At 38.3% G+C, this 23,472-nt stretch overlaps 2 protein-coding genes across 3 annotated transcripts in view; both read left to right on the forward strand.

The window, feature by feature from the left end:
* LOC140949619 (uncharacterized) overlaps positions 1-15,772 on the forward strand; it is a 95,625-nt gene extending 79,853 nt beyond the window's left edge. The window contains exons 13-20 of the mRNA XM_073398775.1: positions 9,749-9,859; positions 10,011-10,201; positions 10,303-10,425; positions 11,143-11,213; positions 11,438-11,478; positions 12,815-12,911; positions 14,397-14,496; positions 15,022-15,772. Coding sequence (XP_073254876.1) covers positions 9,749-9,859; positions 10,011-10,201; positions 10,303-10,425; positions 11,143-11,213; positions 11,438-11,478; positions 12,815-12,911; positions 14,397-14,496; positions 15,022-15,087 — 800 coding nt within the window. The 3' untranslated portion in view covers positions 15,088-15,772. The remainder of the gene's footprint in view (positions 1-9,748; positions 9,860-10,010; positions 10,202-10,302; positions 10,426-11,142; positions 11,214-11,437; positions 11,479-12,814; positions 12,912-14,396; positions 14,497-15,021) is intronic.
* LOC140950299 (uncharacterized) overlaps positions 1-23,472 on the forward strand; it is a 176,650-nt gene that overhangs the window by 28,418 nt on the left and 124,760 nt on the right. The window contains exons 8-10 of one of the 2 annotated variants that reach the window (XR_012167163.1): positions 4,854-4,973; positions 6,535-6,553; positions 7,085-7,124. Coding sequence is in view for 1 of the 2 variants with exons in the window: in XM_073399527.1 (XP_073255628.1) it covers positions 4,854-4,939 (86 nt within the window). In the remaining variant the exon portion in view is untranslated. Of the gene's footprint in view, positions 1-4,853; positions 4,974-6,534; positions 6,554-7,084; positions 7,125-23,472 lie in introns of those variants that run through there. The other variant, XM_073399527.1, reaches the window with a different exon arrangement.

Here is a 23,472-nt window from a genome sequence, read left to right on the forward strand (position 1 = left end):
TTGTAAGTTAATATTTTTTAAGTCTGGCCATGATTTTGTCGCTATCTATTTAGTTGTCCTCGGTTTTCGGTATGTTTAATAAGGCTCCTTTTAGTTTTTTTTCCTGAAGGTCTTCTTTGATATGTTTTTTTAAAGCTATTTGGCATCTCATTCCATATCTTTGCGCCATCGCGAGAGAACGCATTCTTTTGTACATCAAGTCTAGATTTTTTTATGTAGAAATTTTGTGAAGTTGATGAGCGTGTAGAATAGTGATGTGAATTTGATGTCCTTGAAAACAAGTTCAAAATACTTATCGGTACATTTCTTTCGTCTATGTCGTGCATTAAGTTTAAGACGGATTCATAAGACAAGAAATTTAATGGCAATACTTTAACATTCACAAGTAAAGGAATAGCACGATCCTGTCTGTTTGCAGAATATATTAAGGGTAGTGCACGTTTTTGAAGGATACGTATTTGTCGAGATACATTTTTGAGGCGTTTCCCCAAGAGACAAGACCATAGGTTAAGTTGTAATCAGTGCATTGTAAATGTTCAAAAGAACAGAAGAAGGTATAAAGTGTCTTAATTTAGATAGCATACCAATCGTTTTACTTATCTTGCTGGCAACTGTGACAATATGTTTTCTCCAGATTTTCATCTTTTAAGACTCCTAAATATTTTACGCAGTCTTTTCGTTCAAGCTTTACAGTTTTATAGATGGTTTTCACAGTGACGTGATCAAATTGTAAAGTCAAAATAGCGAGGTTTTTTGCTTGGCAGCGGTGTGTAAATTCTGTAAGTCATCGTATTCTTCGCTAAGAAACTACGAGCTGTTTTCAATTTCCGGCAACGAAAGACCGCCGTCTTGTCCCGTCTTGTCCGTCGACTCTTACTTCTCCAGAGCTTTAAAATCCTTGGTTAGGGCCTCCACTTTACTCTTCAGACCATCGTTTTGCTTTTTCAAAGACTGAAATTTGGTCATTATCGATGTTATTTGCACGAAAGTTACAGTGAAATTTCGCTGCTTTGTACTTCTACGTTTTAACAACTATGTTAATTTTTTCATACCAAGTCTGAAACGAAACATTTCGCACATGGAATGAAACTGTTTAATCACTGCACGATTTCCTCGAATTATACGGCTTTTAAGCTAAACGAAATGTAACTAATTTAAAAGGCAGATCCAAGAATGCGGATGGTCCAGGTCCTTGTTTATTCATGAATGAAGGCACTGTTTTTGGTATAGGTTAACAATGTGTAAGCCAAGTTCATGATTTTATCAGACACCTTACCAAATTTTAGTATTCTTCACTGCACTGATGCCTTTTGGTGGGAAATGGATAAAATCTGGGTTCTGTGAATAAATTCTATCAGCAATTTGCGTCATAATGACGAAACTTATGCCTTGGAGTTGATGAAGATACACTTAGATTTTGGATGCGGTGATTAGGTCTAATTTGGTGTTCCTTATCACGAGTGGCTATAGATTTTTATGGGAGGGGATTCAGTCGAACTCTTCCCTTCCTGTTCCCAGGAAGCAAAGAATAACTCGGTTAAGACACACGTCACTTTTGTTTATAGAACGGGACGGATTTAACAATTATTCCACGAGGGCGCGTTGGATATGAGATGGTAGAGAGCCAACGAGGCGCGTAGCGCCGAGTTGGCTATAATCAACTCATATCCAACAAGCACAAGTGGAATAATTGTTTTATTAAAAACGCCCACAAAATCTCGTTGAATCTCCCCGACTAGAACAAACCGGAAAAGACAAGGGACTTCCGCTATTCACATGTCACACGTCTATCAAAACTGTCAACGCGCGAAGGGACTCGCCTGGACTGTATGAATGAAAAATCAAAACATTGTAGCCATGAACATTAGTTTTATCGGGATTCTGGGATTTTACACAGCAGAACAGCTAAAAAACCTGGCAGATAATGTGAAGGAAAAGAATTTTTAAGTTACAGCCGTCGAAATTACTGTGAATTTGGGTTTTCGGTGCAGTTATAAAAGTAAGAACAACGGAGAAAAACTGTTACCTCGGTCGCTTGTTATGAAGTTGTTTGAAGCCACAAGCTAGTTTTGCTGAACGACAAAAGAAGCTATACAGCCGCCTCGATTGCTCTAGTGAATGGCTGCATAGCCTGTATTTGTAGCTGGTTACTTGTGATTTATATTCTTGATGTCCGATAAACAAGCCGCAGTTATCTATCTACTTGTCTTCTTTCGTAGCTGGTCAAGGTACTTTAGCTCCATGTGTTTTCATGTGTTTTTCGACAAACTTTCAAACAAGCTCTTGTGGCTTTTTGTTTGTTTTTGTCTTTTTTCTGTCAATGAAATTGCATTTCTAGTATTCTAAGAAGTGAATTAAAACAATTTGCTTCGGGCGCCGTTCTATCCTTCGCGAAAAAAAATCTCAGCTACCATATATGGAGAGCATGGTATAATAGCTCATATACCATAACGGCTAAGCCAATCAAAATGCTAGAATTACATTATCCAGTGATTCAGTTTTTAATAATATAGCTTATACAGATTTTACCACCTGTAAGCAACTCCGAAGTAGAAATGTGTGGTAACTTAAGGACTGTTGTTATAACGTCGTGAGGCCTGCATGGTTTGTTAAGGCAAACTTACTCCGCACAACTCACTTTCTGTCTATGTGTGTAAGATATATGCGTTACGGTTCTTTTGGTGATTTCGCAATACTAAAAAATGTCAAAAATTTATTCTACATGGTGATTTAAAATCTTTCTCACCCTTCTCACTTAAGATAATTTTGTCAGGTTCTATTTGTTCATAGGTATTCGTTTTTTGTGTTCTGTATTTTCACTCACGTGGCCAGCATCTGTGCAAATGTATTGGAACAAAAGAAAGCGTTTACATAAGAAAAGAGTTCAACTCGCACAGGACTGGTTTGGGACACAAAAATGGCCGCCGTTTCATTGTTTTAGGACACAAATATGGCCGCCATGACGTCATGTGAAAACACACAATACTTGTGAAGTATCTGTCGAGGCCCGGTTTCTGTTATGGCCTGTGGCGGTCTGCCACACTATCGGAGACTGTCTGCGTCGGACGTATTCAGACGATCCCGGACACCACAGACATGTGTTCCCCATTTACTTAAACGGTCATGGAGATTCAAAGAGGACAGATGGCAATTTTTTTTTTGTTGCTCAAGAAAAATTACAAAACTTACAAGAGGTATCCGGTATCGTGTGAACTATATGAACTACCTATAACTGTCCTTAATGAAGATGTGACCATCGCAGTTGCCCGATCTTAATGTATTGGTCTTCATAGCTCATTTGGTAGAGTAATACAGTGCTAACGCAGAAACCAATCCGTTAAAAGGAGGGACCCCAATTTGCTAAATAAATTTGTGTACATCTGGAATGGTCACACCTTCATTTAGACGTGGCGTTACAACAACACCAACGCAAAAAAATCTTCTGATGTCTCTCTACTTGCAGTTGTGAAGTCTAACTGTCAAACTGGCCCTTGAATTTATATCGATTGTATCAGACGCTTTGGTAGTTGATACGCTTCGAACAGTTGCCACAAATAACAATTTTGGAGAATTCGCAGTTAACGCTTTATCCATAAAATGAATTCTTGTTACTAAAGTACAGTCACGCAACCTACTGGAAAAACTACAGCAACATCGTCAATGCATGATGGTATGACTTAATTTGACATCAATAGTTTCTCCAGCGATTTTCAGCAATCAGGTACTGATTTATGGTGTTTTAAGGTAATGCAACTACAGGCTTTTTGTGGGGTAATATATATTTTTTCTTGTTTGGGACAGACATCAAAGGGTGCAAAAAAGAAGAAAAAAATCAAATGAGTAGGATTGAAAAGAATATGATTAATATTAATTATTTTTTTGTACCAGTAGTTTATATATATAGACATCGTTTCATTCATTCATTTTCTTCTTCTATAAGGGGGCCTGATAATTAACCCACCGGTACACTGACAAAAAGGTGTTAATTCTATGATCGTGAATGCCTTTGTCTTTCTTTATTTAAAGTTAACTCGCAATTCATGAAATAAGGAATTGAGGTGAAACTACATATATGTCTTATCTGCCGGCCGGGAGGTCTGTATAGGTAAAAAAAAAACTTTGCGCGAGGTACTCAATTCTGAGAGCGCAACAACCGGCAAATAGCGTATTCAAATTTTTTTCCAACACATGATATTTTCAGGTAAATTTTGATTCAGTATTAAACATGTGTGCGTGTATGTTGATGTAGCGCGCTACATCAATAAGGAATTGAGGTGAAACTACATATATGTCTTATCTGCCGGCCGGGAGGTCTGTATAGGTAAAAAAAAAACTTTGCGCGAGGTACTCAATTCTGAGAGCGCAACAACCGGCAAATAGCGTATTCAAATTTTTTTCCAACACATGATATTTTCAGGTAAATTTTGATTCAGTATTAAACATGTGTGCGTGTATGTTGATGTAGCGCGCTACCGCGAAAACTAAATTTTATAGCGTTTTTACATGTAGTTATCGTCACGTGTAATTGTTATCACAAGTCAAAGTTTCCTCATTATAAAGAAAGGTGTGTATCTTGAAAGACAAATCAATAAATCTGTTTTCTTGTCAAACAAGTATAAAAGAATCAGCAAACTCGAGAAAAGTTAGTATGTTATTGTGCGATCTATCAATGCTCTTCGTCCCTTTTACATTAAAGTGCATCTCAAACATACACAGTAATCACCAGTAATCATGGAACCTTCTGCAGCTTAGTTGAAATTGTCTTTCGTTATAGTCATTGCAATGGATCGCAGCGCTTATCTATTCCAATAAAATGGTAAGGTTGTGGTAATGAGCTCCATGTCTAATTCCAGACGATAAACTGCCAATCATTCTTGCTGTCGTCATACCTATTGTTGTGCTTGCTGTCTTTGCTGGAGGCTTCGCTTGGTGGATGTAGAGGAGAAATAAGGACAAGAAGATGGCAAACAAGGGTGATTAAAAAAGTTATGTAACTAAAGAAATTTGTTAGAGCCCTCTGTGCTCAATTTGCAAAACAAGCACTACGGGCGAAATTTTGGGAAGGATTTCGTACAAACCCCAACATTTATAATGCATGCTGTAATTTTAAACCTTTTCACACAAATAGCTTACATACATAGCTGGAAACATCTATACATAATAAATGTATGGGGATGTACGGATATATCACCAGAATTTAATTCCCTTATTTCTTAAAGCACTGCTAGGTAATTATAGACTTCGTTGTTATAAGTTGGTAAATTTTAAGAAGAAAATTTCTAGACTATCAAACTAACAAAACCGTGAATGCATCTCGGAAATATTTGAAAACTGTTTATTTTGATGACGACCAATCACAGGACAGGACACACTTGCATGCCACAGGACCACAGTCTGATTAAAGCACAGGAAGCTCTGTGGAAGTTCGTTTGCTTTTAAATTTTAGAAGAGAATGTATGAGAACAAACAAAATGGGTTCTAAATTCCGCTTTTTTTAATTTTTGAAAAGATTCGAACTAAAATGGCTCACCTGTTTGCTCTGTATGTTACAGATCAGGTCGCTTCTGGATGCATTTAGAAGCTATTTTGGCGAGTTTTAGAGTTTTGAGTTGTACGTACCATAAAAAAGGGAAAAGTAGTCATGCTTCAGCATTTTACTCCTCATTGGTGTCGAGTAAGTGTCGAGTTAGATCGAAGTAAATCATTAATATGCATGTGGGTCGAGTCCATGACGTCACCCATTGTTATAACTTAGGGGAAAAGTGCGTTCCTCCATACGTAATAAGTACGTTGCTCCATACTAATTAAGTGCCTTCCTCCATATATAATGAAGTGGATAGGTTTACTAATGAGCGAATACTACGATAGACACAATAGGCTTGCCTCGACTTGCCCGTTAAGTAACTTGAGCCCAGTTTTCGGACCGTCTATTAAAAGGAAATTAGGAGCAATCACCTAGCAACGCGAGAAACGGCTTCTTATATCTTATTTAACGCTAAAACTCGGATACATCTACAAAACACTCGCACATATTACTTCGACCTAACTCGACACTTACTCGACACCAAAGAGGAGTAAAATGCTGAAGTATGGCTACTGGGAAACGTCCCTTACCAGAATAAACGGGAGGGTTATTTATTATAACAGAGATGTAAACTAATAATACCATAGAACAGCCGGGAAACGTAGGGCTCTTATAAAACTAGTTTTTTTTGCAGACTTTTGGAATGTTATGGAGGACATTTGTCTTAACCAAAAACCGTTAAAAGACGTTACAAAACAAAACAAAAAAAGAGGGATGAAAAGATAAAAGCCAAGTTGATCTGTTGTGGAAATTTAACGCCTGGCATGGATGGCAAATTGTTGTCTTTTTTATATAAATCTGAACTGACCGTTTTCCGCCGAGATAATTAGCGACGGAATCAAAGCTCAACCTTAAAAGTATTCCTCCACTAATATCCAGTCGAGCTACCTTAACTAACGGCGTTGTTACTTTAAAACCCTGCTAAGTTTAACCTTTTAATTCTCTTATAGGGATAGCAAAAGGAGGAAGGTAATCTCATGTTTTGGTGGTAGCTTCAGTATTCGCAATTAGTCCCTTGATTAATCCGACAAAAATAAGACATTTGACTAGTACTCTTCTTGGCATCGTTATGTTCGAGCAATGTTAAGTCATTTGGTAATATTTTCCCCAGAGACAAAACATTTTACATTTAACGTCAAATTACTTAATTTTTATGTATGTGGACGCAACGTGGCTGAGTGGTTAGAGCGCTGGACCGCCCTGACCGCTAGCTGGATTTGTTCTCGGTAGTCCCGAGTGCGGTTTGTCGGCGTCGCATGTGAAAAAGCCAACTGGTTTACCTTCTCTAATTTGGAATTCTGAACATCGTTATGTTGCCTTTCAATTATTTGCTTAACGCTCATTATCCCTTAAAAGGAAAACTAGGGGACAAGATGTGTACACTTTTTTATTTCCAAAAATGAGGCAAATATAACTGTAATCACTCATTTAAAAAAAAGAGAGCGAACGTCGAGCTTGCATATATGTATTCTAATTTACCGTTTTGTTGAACCCTTTTAGGCTGTATGCTACTACATGTGAAAAAACAGGAGAATTCAATGTATGTTTCATGTCAAATAGCTAAGAAAAATAAGACATCATATACCCAGTGCAAAAATAGGTCATGTAACAGCTGCTCGGAAGAGAAGGTACCAATGGTGCGTTTTCCTGACCCAAAAAAAAACACTAAAACAATTCGAAGAATGACACGTCATTGTTTCCTGCGACCAATTAGGAGAGACCTTACGAGTTACGAGCAGCTCCTACACTACCCCCATAAATGGCTGCTCGATTACATGTAATATTCGTTTAGTTAAATTCAAATTAGCCTGATTAACCTCCCCTGAGATAAAGTATTCTTTGGAGTTTTGCACTTAAAAACAAGGCTAGTACGGCTAATTTGAATTTATAAAAAAAGAATATGTCAGTTAATTTTAAGATTGTTTCCCGTAATTCCAGTGCAGTAAATGCGCATTTTTGATAAAGCTGCCTAGATATCAGCCAAGTTTCCGTTTCTGCGGAAAGAGCAAGGCTTGTAATCCTAAAAGTAGTATAGTAAATTAATCTCATTAACGAATATATTAACATCGATCATCTCATAGATTTTTGATTTTGTCTCTTGCATAAAAAGCGGTGGAATACCATATATCTTCTTTCTAGCCTTTCTAGTCTGCTGATAGGAGATTGTTAAAGTGGTTTCCAGTGTTTCATGTGTGACAATGCTCCTTAATCGTGACACCAAAGAAAGCCCTTTTTTATGTAATTTCTCTTTTCGAGGATCTGGTGTGTGTACGATCACATGTAGGGCAAATCTTGTAATCATTCGGATGCGTACAAGTTAGACTTCACATGGACTGTAAGAGGGAAAGATGGTCGTCGTTTTAGAGCAACCACTCTCTTGGGGTTCCTTGGCTTCACTACCATTCGCAGAAACTATGCCAGAAACATGGCTGCAAAGAATATAGAAATGGGGTGGTGGTCGTGGTGCCTGAACGTATGTTAATGAAGATTTTCCCGCATTTTTTTTCCTGAGATAAAGAAAAAAGTTACGATATCTTGTGTTGGCGTATCATTCCTCAATTTTTTGAGATTTCTCTCCGAAAACGTGGTAAAACATCCCTACTCCTGAGATGGCCTCAACTCGCCCCCTTTGGGTAAAACGTGTTTCATTTGGACAGATCTGAGTGCTAGGCATATAGTAAGGTATAATTAGGTTCTGTGGACTTAGTCAGGTTAATTGAAAGAGGCTGTCCTTTTTCTTTAAGTTATTTATTCACTTGAATGTCGTGTAGACAACAACCTAGCCTGCGAAAACATCCGTTTCTCATCGCTCTTCGCCGCTGGGGACGTTTCGCGAGGAGGAAGGTCTGCGACTCAGCGGTAGAAATTCCATACTGATGGCGCAAATCAATGTTTACATAATAAATCCGGTAGTCAAGGGGTTCCAAATATAAATTTGTCCAATTTTACGTGTCTTCTGGTCTATTTTGGTAAACTGTTGTGTTCATCTGCCAACGAGCTCCAGCAGACCTCGAATGCTTCTTCTCGAAGAGAGTATATTCCACAAATATTGACTGTTTTGATATTGATTCTACGGGTTTGCATTTGACCTTCGTGGCCTTTTATCTTTTGTCCGTCATTCGTAAACAATAGCTAAAACAATGAAACTACCCTGTCGACCAATCAGCTCTTCTGATCGGATTCCGGACAGATTTTACGTCATCACTATGGAATTTCTGTCGCTGAGTCGGAGATGTTCCTCCGCGCGAAACGTCCCCAGCGGCGAAGAGCGAGGAGAAACGGATGTTTTCGCAGGCTAACAACAACCGTATGAAGATAAATCTGAAGTCAACCGTCGTTTTGCAGCGTTTATTTTAGATATATTGAACCGGGGCGACTTAAAAAAAGTGTTGTTGAATGGAGATACCTGATAAACACGTTAAAAACGTCGCAATAAATTAAAAAGGTGACCATATTCGTGAGGCAAATGATTAACGCGAGCGTAACAGCACAATATCTCTGTACCAAAATTAGAGTTGAAAAGATTACGAGGTTTTTCGGTTCTGTTCTGGTTATCGTTTTACAGTTGTTCCTTTGCTTGATATTTTGTTATTTTTTTGTTTTAGTCCTGTTTCATTTTTGCGTTAGTGAAATCAAAAGAATGGTACGATTCTCATAAAAGGTGGATATCGACAAAAAAGTAAACAGTCAAGTTTAGTGGTCTTTTCTCGTTTATTTAAAGCTGCCGTGCAAGTGGATAATCGTAAACCAGAACAAATTTCCATGAGACAAATGACTTCAGAGGTTTCGTCTGGACGTTATATGCCACTGGTTAAGGAACGCCAATCATCTGGCTCACCGAAAGTCATTCCGTCACTTGACGCTTCATCATTAAGCCAGTATGAACCTTTAAACCCATCATCAATTTCTTACGAGATTCTTCGCCAGAACGTGATTATTGAGAAGATAAGTGGCAAAGGTGCTTTTGGTCAGGTTGCCAGGGGAAAGGTTAAAGGCTTTCGTGAAAGACAACATGTCACACAGGTGGCTGTCAAAATGTTAAAAGGTACAAGATAACTTGATTAATCACTGTGTAACTGATAATGTACGAATAGGCTAACGGGAAAATAAAGGAATGTAACACAAACGATTCACAATGAAAACTCTCTTTACCTCACCTTTCAGCTGACGCGCCGGACTCTGACAGGAAGGATTTGTTATCAGAGCTTGAAGTGATGAAGACGTTAAAGCCTCCTCCGCACGTCATCAAACTGCTTGGATGCGTCACCGAATCTGGTAGGTTATTTTTTATGTAAGCTGTCTTTAGTCACCAATTACTATGCTGCAAGTAAAGGGTCATTTCTGTTATTTTAATTGTACCTTTTTCAGTCTGAGTCAAGTCTCTTTGTCCGTGAATGACTAAATGAATACATCGTTTTTTACTCAGAGCCCTTGTTCGTCTTGATCGAGTATGTTCCGTACGGGGATCTCCTGGGTTACCTGAGAAAGAGCCGTGGATTAAACGACACTTATTTCAAAGACCCAGATATCAAACCACAAACAAGTCTGACGTCACAACAGTTGATGAAGTTTTCTTGGCAAGTTGCTGATGGAATGAGTTACCTCTCATCGAGAGCGGTAAGCTAAAATATTTGACTTTTATGTATTCAGAGTCTGGTTTAGACTGTCTCCATTTTTTTTAAAATGAAAAATGTGTGAAATGAAATCTCACATTGCAGATTATTCATCGAGACCTTGCCGCTCGAAATGTTCTGGTTGGAGAAAATGAAACTTGTAAAGTGACAGACTTTGGAATGGCAAGAGATGTGCAAGAACAAAATATTTATGAAAGGAAGACAAAGGTTTGTATTATATTGGAAACAAACCTACAGTATAGGACTGGCACGCAATCCTTTCAACTCCACATTACCTATGGATGAAAATACGTAAGGTTTTGTTGATTATGTCCTTGCTTTCTAGGTTTCATGCTTTAAGAGTTGCTCCCAAAACTATTGGCCACGAAGTTAGGGCAGTGTGTGTAAAGCTGATAAAACATTTGACAATCCTAAAAAAGCATAAGAGACTATTTTGCCGGCGGTCACGAAAACATGGGATTACACTGCATATTTTAGGTGTTTATGCTTGTCTGAGTATGGTGATATAAAGACGTCCTTTGCCAAACATAAATTTTTAATTCAGCTGAATATAAAAGAAGATTGCTAACTTTATACCTGATAAAAGTCTTAGAGAACGGCTAAGTTGCAGTGAAAACTTTTTTCGGTTTTGTTCTTCCACACTAAGACAGGAAGAAAGTGTAAAAAACAAAGTTGCGTGTAAACGAAGCCTGAGTTTTATTTTTGCAGCAACCGATTATTGTAAAAATTTAAGATGGCTTTCTGACCTTTTATTTCTGAGTATATTTTTCTACCGAGTCGGACTTTCTTTTTTGCTAAGATACAGGGAAGCAAGGAAGTACATTACTTTCTCATCATCTTTCACTTCCGCCTACTTTTTGCCAACACGCTATTCCATGTTCGTCGTCCATTTGTCTTATGGTCATTTACTTTGTTGATTTGTAGGGTCGTTTACCAGTGAAGTGGACCGCATATGAAGCCCTGCTTTACGGACGATACACCACCAAGAGCGACGTGTAAGAAAACTTTCTATATATGCATTAATAATAGGGTATTTGCAGAACAGAAGCTCGTCATCGCGTCACGTGAGAAGAAGGAAGCATGCAACACGGTTAATGTCACTGGGTTAACCAGCGTCAATGACGCAAAACTATCCCTCTCCCATCTCTAAACTAGAACCGCAGAACGTTTTTATTTTTATTTATTTAAATTGTAACCGCAGATATGTGTCTTTTCATAGGTGGAGCTATGGAGTCTTGCTTTACGAGATATTTACAATTGGTAAGGTCCTATAGCTATTAACTTACTGTGGTTTTCGAAGTTTTTGCTAAAACATAGAGAATGTTCCGAAAGAAGAAAGGTATTACGTTTTAACATAGTTTAGAGCTCAAGAATGCATATATTATTTGTATATATTTGTGTTTTCAGCGCAAATTGCCACCGATAACTTGCTGCGGACGTTAGAACCCCGAGCAGTGCCAAATGTGATAATGGCGAGCAACAACAGCGCTGACCTCATAAATGTCGTGAACAAAAATCGGAAGTTGGCTGCTTTGCTTGACGGGACGCTGCTTTCTAACCCAAGGATTTTGAAAGCCTTTCTTTTAACACATATTCGTGACGTTGAGTCAGATCACCGCTCAAATAGTTAAGTGGTTTATCTCTGAAAAATGGTTTATTCGCTATAACTTCGGTAAAGATGATGGCGCTGTATCAAATTTTGGCACACATATAGAACTCATCGCCTTCAACATTTTATAGCAAATAGTGTGTTAATCAGTCACGTGATAATTCACGTCATCGTGCATTTTACGAAAAATCGTAAATTATTGACCAGTTGGTGGCCGGTTTAAGAAAAGAAATCGAGCAATACCATCTTTCTTATTCAAATTAAGTATTTCTGACACTTCACGTTCGGAATTATCGTGCATGACACTTCGAGAAATTATGAGAAAACATCATTTTAAATGTCCAAATTTAATCTTCAATTATTAAAAACTTGAATTTTGAACTTTGTACACATTCATTCCAAAGGTAGCAAGTTAGGCATGTTTATCCTCTTTCAAAGTAAATTCCCCACCAATTCGCCAATTTCCCACCGATTCCCCACCAACTGGCCAATTTCCATATTTAGACGTTGAGGCACAACAACACCTCAAGATTTACTTTTGGGGAAAACTTATTTTGTTCTAGGTCTCCTAGCGAGAGATATTGCCAATCATTCATTCAAACACGCCTTTGACCCATGCCTTAAACCCCTTGAGTGAAAGATTGACTAGTTGAGAAGCCTTTTCAGATTAACCTCTGGTTGAAATGTTTGACATCCAGGGAGACAATTAACTGTCTCTCGCTACAGTGCGAAAGTTCGCTGACAATTTAATACTCACCTTATTACAGCAAGAACTTACACCATGACTTAAATTGACGGCCTTTTGTAGTTTCTCTGGTGCCAAAATGAGATAGATAAAGAGGCGAGTGTGTAAATAAATTGTCCTTACAGCCACAGTTAGCTCCTTCCATTTTGAGTAAAAACAGCAACAAAGACAACAACAAATTTTGGGAGAACTCATGCCTTGTAATAAAGTATTGTAACAGCTGGTCACTTTCTCCTTTTTAGGGGGTTCTCCATATCCACGAATGGATGGCAGGAAGATTGTAAGCTTACTTCAGGACGGATACAGGATGCCTAAACCACAACATGTTGATGATGAACTGTAAGTAATTCTGTGTCCGCTTCATGGCATTGGGAACGTTTTATTACTATACTGAGAACCTCTCTGACTCTCCATACCATAAATATCTTTATGCCTTCCTTCCCTCTCAAACATATCAATTAATGAGATGCATTGCCTGAGCTCGTTTACTGGGCTCATTATCAAAGAGATACACCATATGGAGTAAAATGGCTAAGGGCAAAAGCCCAAAGCCGCCTTTATTTCAATATCAACATTCTTTTGTCTGAAAAACATACTTTAAATATCAGCCCAGTAAAGGTGAGGGCACAAAAAACGCCAAAACAAAATTATATATATTTATGTATAAGGTCGACAACAAGACGTATCAGAGAGGTTGGGAAAAGGGGAGGAGGTGGGTAAAAATGAAAAGCGTCTTCACTCGATGAAAGTGTGAAAGAATGATCAGTAATCGATACTCGCCTCGATTTCATACGAGCTCAACTCCCTAGAGGGAAAATATGCTAAAAATGTCCCATCCTAACCCATCTAATACGTCCCGGATGTTGTCACGCCAACTTTCTTTTCAGCGTCACACATTCCTGGAAAAGATATACTATACAACAGTTCGGCAAAAGGCATAAAAAACCTATTTGCGAGCAAATATTCCATGATAGGATCCTTAAGGATCGTGCGAGGTTTTCACCAGAGATGATTTTGGAAGTCGAAACTCCAGAATGCACAGGTCACAATTTCCATGTCACAGTTGTGGGTACTGGTCGCGTTCCGCAGATAAAGAACAGTCCAAGAGTATTGTCCATCTTCGAGAGAAAATGTAATGATGAACATCAAATCAAACTCCTGAAAATGTTGGACTTCAAGTTAACTGCAAACTCTTATTGGAAATTTCAACCGAAGATGACGAATATACTTTTCTGGAAATCATTTTATTCTAATAGGCCACGTCCGAGTTAAAAAAAAAACTCTCGCTTTCAAAACGAGACTAAGTGCAAAACCTTTGTAAAAATGTTGTGAAAATGAGTTTTACTTACATGAGAAAAGGAAAAAAAATCACATCAATAATAAAAAATAATAATAATAATAATTATTATTATTGTGAAATAATAATCATTAAAATTTGTATAGCGCCTATTCAGCTCTACCCTAGGCGCTTTACACCACATTCCAAACAATAAGTAAATATTTCATTTTTCAAACAAATAAATAAAGAATTAAATAGTAAACATATGAAAGTTAACATAAAAATGGCCTTATTAACCATGATACGCTTTTCTAAAAAAAAGATGGCTTAAGGTCAGATTTGAAAGTACTTATTATAAATAGTCACACGAACGGATGTTGTCTGCTATACTGTTCCACAGGTCAATAGCAGCAACAGCGAATGGCTTCGCACCTAGTCTCGCTTTGCATCAGACCATTAAGATAACTCGCAAATGAACTATATATAGGGATGGACCGAGAGAATTGTTGCTCAACATACCATGCATAATTTTTGTGTTGTGACAGGTACAAAATAATGCAACTGTGCTGGCTGGAAGACCCTAATGCAAGACCTTCTTTTTCTGAACTGACAATAAAGCTGAAAAAGATGGAAAACCAACATAAGGTACGATTTAAACAAGAAAGGCCCTGGACAATTTTGAGTCTCCCTTAGTTGTCCTCCTTCACATTTGTGTACCTTCATTAGAAAGTCTGGAGCTGCAAACCTAGGGTAGCCTCATAGATTCTGCCTTCAAAACGTTCTCGTTATGCTTCGTTGGCAGTCAACTACGACCTCTCGCCATGCCTGTTTCTTATAACTAATAAAAGTGAAGAAATAGAATTGTTAACTGGATTGTTTTGTTGTCAGTTACGCGAACAAGCTGATTGTCAGAAATCAATGATTCGCCTGCGTACTTGTGAAAAGTTTTGTCTTAAAGCTAAGGGAAATAGTCCAACCAACCCTACAGCATTCGCTTCTAATAAGATTACTTAGGTTTGAAATAACCTTCAACGCAGACGTTTTCTTTTTTTTTCTTTTGGCGGGTCACGCAAACAATTCCTTCTCACTGCGCCAAAGAGACGTCTGCGCAGCAGGCTCTTGATATGGCTTGTTGAATTATAATATATGTTTTTTCTTTTTTATTTACAGGGGCTAATAGACATGAAACTGTATGATAATCAGCTATATGTAAACCTTGAAGACTTGACCGTATAGAACAAAACTATCCACTCACGTGGGTGCCGCGGTCAACAGTTTCAGCTGACAGTTTCTTATGATTCTTTACTTTTTTCAGTAGACCAATTACTTAAACGGTATCCTCATTGAATAAAGTGGAATAAAGCTATAATAATTAAAAAACATATTTTTAGGTTCAGAAAATTAGACTGGGAATTAATTTTTAAGCGAAAAAAAATTACTCAAAAGATTCATGACACTACCGTTTACCCTGAATCGCTCGATAAAGATCTGAAGTGCAGAAGATATAGTTTGTGGAGGTACTTTACTTGACCCACTATATTATAGGCTGGCAGACGAGTTTACCACTATTCAGTGCTATCTAAAAAGATGCTATAACCCCAGATAGAAATGTATATACTGAATCTAGCTAGAGCCTATAGAGAAAACTCAGGGGAAAATACTTGGAGAGAAATGTTTCTATTAAGGTACCACTGTTGGTATGAAGTTAATTCCAAGGAGAAAAAAAAATTAAAAAATACAATTTTAGGAGAAAATGTAGCAATAACAGCGAACAGTTACAGACCGCTTAAAGATTTTAAAATATATATCGAATAATTTTTAAATGCCATTTAGCGCTGTAACCTATTACTATTTTTATTTTTATTTTTTTACTATTATTTTCTATAAATACTATCAAGTGAACGTGATTCTTACAATTAGCTACTTAAGCAATAGACCACACTTTCTATGGGTTTACCGGCGTGATAACCCACGCGGGATGTTGGGAGAACACGAGAAAAGCTTGTAAATCACGAGCCGAAGGCGAGTGACTTACAAGCTTTTTTCTTGCTTTTATAAAATAACCTTTAGTAGAGTGGAGTCTTTAAGTTAAAAAATATGGTTTTAGTACCGTGATCGATTTATGTCTTCTCTCTAAAGTCATCATAAGCCAATCATGACTCACGATTTAATAGCGCAGAACTTTCTCAAAACTCAGTTCAGTCAAACAACAAACAGCAGCACTTCAAAACACGAGTTTTTGCACTCGTTACATGATAACTTAATATATAGATTTAGCCAGGGCTAAAAGCGAGGCTCCCATTAATAAATTTATAATTTAAATTAAACAATAAACTTGCATTCGAATTCCATAATTCAGTTAACTTTAGAGCACATTTATGTGACTTTTGAGGGACAGGCTACCTGATTTTAGAGAAAAATAATTTGCAAACAGCCCAAGAGTGAACCAAATCTTACATCGAGTTGATAGCCTCATATGTACACCCAAAAACTGGTAATCATCTTCGATCACATTTAAGAGCCATAATGGCTCTTGATCACCGTAGATTAATTAGTGGAAAAAAAAGCAGGCCAACTTTTTGGCGTTCGACAAGTTTACTTAGCAAAATCTTGTCAACAAATCTGGGTGCGGGTAAACCAACCTTTTATACCATTTATACATCACATCTGAGGTGAAACAGTAGTATGAGGCACTGTTTTTATCATACCGGCAGACCTCGAACAGTAAGCAGTATTTCACAATACAAATTGCACTCATTCAATATTCATAAACTGTTAAAAAAATTTCCAAAATCACCTATACGGCCATCCGGTTCTCACTTTTGTAGTGCGAGCTGTGGCGAGTGTTTGAATGAACATTAACAGAGTTACGCTCCAACATTATAAAGAATTTATTCTGTTTATTTTTTATTTAATGGTTTATTAACGCGCGGCATTTTGAGTACTCCTGCAAGCGATGTTCACTGAACGACTGAAAACAATCGGCACAGCGATTAAAATTACAAGAGAGACTACTAACAATCAATAAAAGAAATATAATTCGGAGAAACATATACAGAGACAACAATTTTCATTCAGGAAGACAATTAAAGTATCCCTACAAATCCTGAGTCTTCAAGCTTCAAGCTTAAGTTTATGTTTTAAGCCGGCTTCCCGGTGTTTGCTTTTTTCAAAGACGAACTCGAGGCAAGAAAATCCCTCAAAGCTTTCTTTTCCGGCCAGAATTATAACTAAATATTCTTTGGAACGTTTTCTTTCTATTTGCGGTAAGGAAACTGTCTAAAGGCTTTTTATAGTTCTGTATTAAAGCTTATATCAAAGCTGATACTCGGTCAGATCATTGTCTCAAATCTTACAAACGTGCATAAACTAAATGACCGCATAAACTCCGCTCGACTTCATTAAATTAGATCCTAAAAAACAAACATCAAATACAATAATTTCTCTGGCTTACCATTCGAGATGCAGCTCCTGAAAGGTATCAAGAAAAGCCAGTATCGCTTCAGACTTTGCAATCCTCTTACGCATCAAGCAAGGTGAAAACGAAAACGATGCCATCCGAAATCGGATTTGCGACAAGCGACGTATTCCTCAACCAAAAACCCAATAAACAAACTAGCCATGAATAACAGAGGACTCCTGACAGCAGCTGAATTTCATTTTGCACATCCAGTGGAAAAAGACAGTTAAAAACATTACAAGTTGACATAAAACTCTGTCAGCTTCAGCTGTCAAAGTAAACAAGATTCAAGATGCTGCATAAATTTTCCGCATGAACTCACCTGTCACATTTTGACCAATCAGAGCATAAAAAATTGGACGTAGAGCGTGACCAACGCGTGACCATGGTGAGAAAAGTCAAAAGCAACTGTTTTCCCTGCCCGTAACAGCTGGCTGAATTTTCGCGTCCGAGGTCAGTTTGCAATCAAAATTTTAATTGTGTAGCACATAAACACAACATATTTCATATGAATTTAGAAAAAACTTGAACTTGAGCCTGCGATCACTTGAAAACTAGTAACTTGTCAGCGGATAACTTCATAAAATACTTGACCTCGATGGGTCGACACCTGAGCCCGCGATACGGTCAAGTGATACTGGTCAGCGGGTACCCTGTTTTGACAGCTGTCAATTGATCAAAACATTGATGTCCAATATGAGTGCATTATCAGTTAAACTAGTAAAAGTGTAAGATTGAACATTGTTCGCGATCTAGTTAAACAATTAACGGGTCAGCGGACAGCTTCCAAATAAATCACGTCACCTCGATGAGTTGACACATGAGCCCGCGATATGGTCATGGGATACTGGTCAGTGGCTATCCTGTTTTGACAGCTGTCAATTGACCATAGTGTGAATGTCCTAAAATCCTATATTAAAGATGTGGACTTGCCAAGACACGCCTGAGACACCCCTCCCTTCCTTTTGATAGTCTCCCCTACCCCACCCGTATAATCTGTAGACGCGTACGTACGTATGTACGTACGTACGTATGTACGTACGCTCGGTCAATCACGTGACAACCAAACGAAAAGAGGTTGACCATATTCCATGAGTATGGGGCTCTGCCCCACGCGCGCTTCGCGCGCGGGAGCCCCGCTATGAAGCTGTTTTACAGGAAAAGTCAACACATATTCATGCGAACGTACAATGAAACAATACGTTCATGGTTTGTTTACTAAAGAAGTAGAAAATTGAACATCAGACTGTACGCAGCTGTATTTTGTTGAGTCGATTTGTAAGAATTTCGTTCTTACAGACGGAACTGGCAGCTATTGTAATGGGGGACTTCAATCACTTTTTTACAAACCGCAGTGGTTTAAGATCTGTTTTCTGGGCTATATCATGATCAAGAAACGCTGCGACGTGGCTGCATTTGCGAAGTTGTCGCATGTAACTTTACATGCACGTACAGTCACCGATGGAAATCTGTCAGTGGTGGAGAAAGGCCGGTTTTTTTGCCGTAGCCACATATTGGCGTTAATATTTGTCGATTTGTGAAGTCAGGTGGTTTGAGGTAGGTTATGGCATCGATATCACCGAATAAATTGTACAAATGTTGGAAAAAACCAGCCCGAAACTCTGACATCTTTCATCATCGTTGGTTTTGTACCATATCTTGATCAGAGATCTCTTTTTGGAACAATTTCTTTCATTAAGGAATTTAATTTTGACATAAAATAAATCAAGAATGCTAAAACTATCCGTTTTGTTGCTGGTTGGCATATGGTTAAGTTTTCCTAGAGACTTTCTACACAAGAAATTCACACAGTTGTTGTCTTTCTCTGCGATTTGGCATCGTCGTGAAATGTAAACTGCTTTCCTGCTTTGTACTTTATAACTTCTAAAGCTATGGCAGTAGCGAATTGTGACGCTCAGTAATAAAATGTGGAAACCAACGCTTTTAATATATAGAAGGGCTGGGTAAGTAACTTGTTCTGTTTTTTAGCCTTTCTAAAATCGTTGTTTGCAGATCAACAGCCAGTTTTGTTTATGGCTCGTGGTCCGGATGCCTTTTTCTATGGGTTTACCGATATAATAAACCATAGGTTTTTGACCAATCAGATCACGCGTACTATCTCAGTTATTTTATAATATTAGGTATAAGTTGTACAGGCTGTTAAGTTTAAGTTTAGCGCGGGTATAGGAGCCATGCGGCGCATCAAAAAGTTTGTTCTCGTAGCTACTCTGGAAACAATTTATAAGGGCTTAGTTCAGCCGTATTTTGAGTATTGTTCTCCTTTGTGGGAAACTTGCGACAAATTATTGAAAGATAAGCTGTATCGATTTCAGTCACGTGCTGCTAGAGTTCTCACAGGTGCCAGTTATGAAATTCGCTCCGCAGACTTAATTGACTCTCTTTTTTGGCAAACACTTGATGATCGACGGCGCTGTGCAAAGTCATTTTTAATGTATAAAATATTTAAATGGTCACACCGCCCGCGGCCTAAGGAACTCTTTTGTGTGAAGGAATGTCGATCAGTATAATTACCATCTACGTAACACAACTACTGATTTAACACTTCCTAAACCGAAAAGAGATTTTCTAAAAAGAGGTTATAAATTCAGCGGTGCTATGCTTTGGAACCAGCTCCCCGTATGAGGCAAAGGTCGCTGAGTCAATCTCTTCATTTAAAAGTCTTCTTAGATTTTAGTTGGGTATTGACGAGCTGTGTATCTTATTAGTGGTTAACTTTTTATATACGTATATGAAATAGAAATAGTATTAGTAGCAGCATAAGAAATTATAGAATTAGTTTAGTAATTTATAAATCCGCCAAAAGATAATATGTTACTTTTTTAACATTTACTGAAAGACTTGTAGCACTAGTAAGTGCTTTAAGAAAACGTCTCACTAATTCTGACGGATACAAATATCGCTTGAGGGCGTTTATCTTGAGGGTCCTTGAGCGTTGGGATGATCCGGATCAGGCCGTTTATGATCAAGTTTACTTGGATCGTGGTGGATAAAAGGTACTGATGAGTCCTTTTTAAAATAGGATCAACAGTCCCGTTTCGAATTAAAAATTACCGCTGAATACAAACATTAACGACACATTTATACAGGGTTAGCCTCGACGCAATCAGAAATTATAGCAAGTACGTGTTTGAAATTTGAATATACACAGTAGCCAGAGTAACAAACAGGTCAATTTTAATAAACTCTTAAGTTGCCAATTACAGTAGTCAGACTCGAGTAAGTGTCACCCTCAAATAAGCGCGCATTTAAGGGGGGAGTTAATTGGGAAATTAAACGAGACTTACCCGTAAGTTGAAGTTTGATTGAGATTCTATCTCATGACAACGGAAGGCGAGAGAGTAGTATAGGAGGGACCGAATGAATGATTTTCCAGTAATCGGATACTCATGTTTTGCGCACAGGATTTTGGGATCGCTAGGGGGCAAACATTGCGAGTCGCTACAAAGAATTGTATGGCGTGGAGTTGTTTCTCCGTTAAAAACCTGGTTAAAAGCAGTGTCTTTGGACATAGAATGCCGCACTTTGCCGTGATTTTATGAGAAACGGAGGTGACTAGTGTTGGTGCGTTGAAATTTCAAGTTTCTGTGTGATTAATGCGATAAATTATATCGATAAACACTTCTTGCGTGAGGTTGAGTGTGAAATTTATGTTTACTGAATTTACTCAGTGATCTACATGAAGAAAAGGTCTCGAAATATATAGTGCAAATTTAGGTATACATGTAGGGGGGTTGGCTCATTTAAGCTTTTTAGTTTTAATTACGTGTGGTGATATTTACAACGAGTGTAACTACGCTCGGCCGCGATCAGTGTGCTGGTTATGACGCTGAACAATCGTAGGACGTGGCCATAAAAATAAATCCTCCTTTACTTTGGTATAAACAAAGTAACATCTACGAAGTATTTCATGGAAAGTACATGGTATTTAACCATTAGTAGATGACGCAAATCGTACAAACGGTTCCGATATAAAAGCAGTGAGTGTGTAAGTAAATACCAAGTTGATGTGCGAAATTCAGAGATACTAAATCTTCCCTCAAAATGATCGGAAAAGGCATTAGAACTCATTGGTGCTCTGGATCATGACAAAACATTTCGCTTGTGTGTTTTTGGCTAGAAGGAATCAATATACCAATGTGGGGAAGATGTGTTTGCTTTTAAACTGGCACAGCGTTGTGATCGCCGCCGAGCCGAACGTAATTACACTCGTTGTAAATATCAGAACATGTACCTACAACTGGAAAGGCTTAATAAATGAGTCCACATTGCTCGCTCATTTATACCTGGTAAGTTAGTACTATATATTTCGAGACCATTCAGTAAATTTCACAGTCGACCTTTCGCAAGAAGGAGTGTTTATCGATAGATTTCATCGCATTGATCCCACAAAAACTTACAGTCAACGCACCAACATTAGTCACCTCCGCTTCTCATAAAATCACGGCAAAATGCGGCATTCTCTGTCCAAAGACACTGGTTTTAAACGGAGAAACAGCTCCACGCCATATATTTCTTTATAGCGACTTGCAATGTTTGCCCCCTGGCGATCCCATAATCCTGTGCGCATCACTAAGTCTCCGATTACTGGAAAATCATTCATTATCCTCTTTTTTGAGCAGGAATCTCATTAGCGTGAGCATGAATACATTAACGCCGATGACGTCATAGGCTATTGTCCTCATCTCATGAATAAAATGCGCAGGGATGCCATTAAGATAAGGTCATGTGCTATTTTTAGTTGGTTTAGGATATCTAGTTACTTTAAGGTCGATAAACGTCTTCGTTTTCGATTGGTTAGTTAGAAAATAAGAAACGTTTTTATTGGTTAATTCATACTGTCTGAGGAGTAAAGTCAAACTTGTCTGTGACTTCAAATCACGGAGGCGTAATGTAATTATGCAAGTCCTATTTCCTGCTGCTGTGATTGTCCTAGTTCCGGTTCACTGACTTTTGGCGGGCAAATCGTGCATATTAATGAGGGCAAAGACAAACTAGCTCTTGTCCTATTTGCTGCTGCTGTGGTTGTCCTAGTTCCCGTTCACTGATTTTTGGCGGGCAAATCGTGCATATTAATGAGGGAAAAGGCAACATAGCTCATTTTTTACACTGCAAACAATGTTTTACTTACCCCTCTCCTTTTCACAATTTTGTTATTTTCCTTCCGCAATTTTTTTTATTCCCATTTTTCCCTCCTCCTCCTCCTCCTCCTCCTCATTTCTATTGTTTTCCCTCCACCACCACCACCACCACCGCCACATTTCTATTGTTTTCCCTCCACCACCACCACCACCACTACCACCACGGCCACATTTCTATTGTTTTCCCTCCACCACCGCCACCACCACCGCCACATTTCTATTGTTTTCCCTCCACCACTACCACCACATTTCTATTGTCAACGTGACAGTGTCTCCAAAGTTTTGTTGACAGCCCGCAACAGTATCCCCTTGGAGATAAGAATCATCAATGAAGCCCGAATTTAAGTGACCCATGCTGTGAAGTGTAGCATAGACAGGTTTGAGTAATTTTGTGAAAATACGAGGCGCACTGGCGAGGCCATTAGGTAGACAAGTGTACTGTCAGAAAGCGCCGTCGAAACAAAACTTGAGATATTTCTGGTGAGAGGGATGAATGGGGACGGTGTAATAAGCATCCTTGAGATCAACTGATGCCATAAAGCAGCCTGGTTTCATCATGCTGATGGCCGCCTCTAGGATATCCATCTTAAAATGATGATAAGCTACGAATTCGTTAAACTCTGAGAATGGTGCGGTGCGTGCCATCCTTTTTCGGTCTAAGGAATATGGTAGAGATAAACTCTCCCGTTTCCTGTGCCGCCGGTGTAAGAACACCTTTAGCGAGCAGTTTATCGATTTCCGCTTTGATAATAGCATGCTGTTTAGTATTAAAAACACTGGGTCTCTCATGTTGTTGCGTGGGCAGAGAATTGTTTTGGAATTCTATTTTGACCCCGGAAACAAATTGAAGTATAGTGGGATCGGTTGTTACAGTTTTCCATTGAGGTAAGAAATTTCGAAGCTGTCCTGCTTGAAATTTAGTTTGTAATTTGAGTGTACTTAGTATACTAGGTTCGAGGCGTTTAGGGAGAGTCATGTTTTCACCACATACCTCTGGCATTT

The sequence above is a fragment of the Porites lutea genome, chromosome 10 (genome assembly GCF_958299795.1).
Source record: "Porites lutea chromosome 10, jaPorLute2.1, whole genome shotgun sequence".
Taxonomy (NCBI): Eukaryota; Metazoa; Cnidaria; class Anthozoa; order Scleractinia; family Poritidae; genus Porites; species Porites lutea.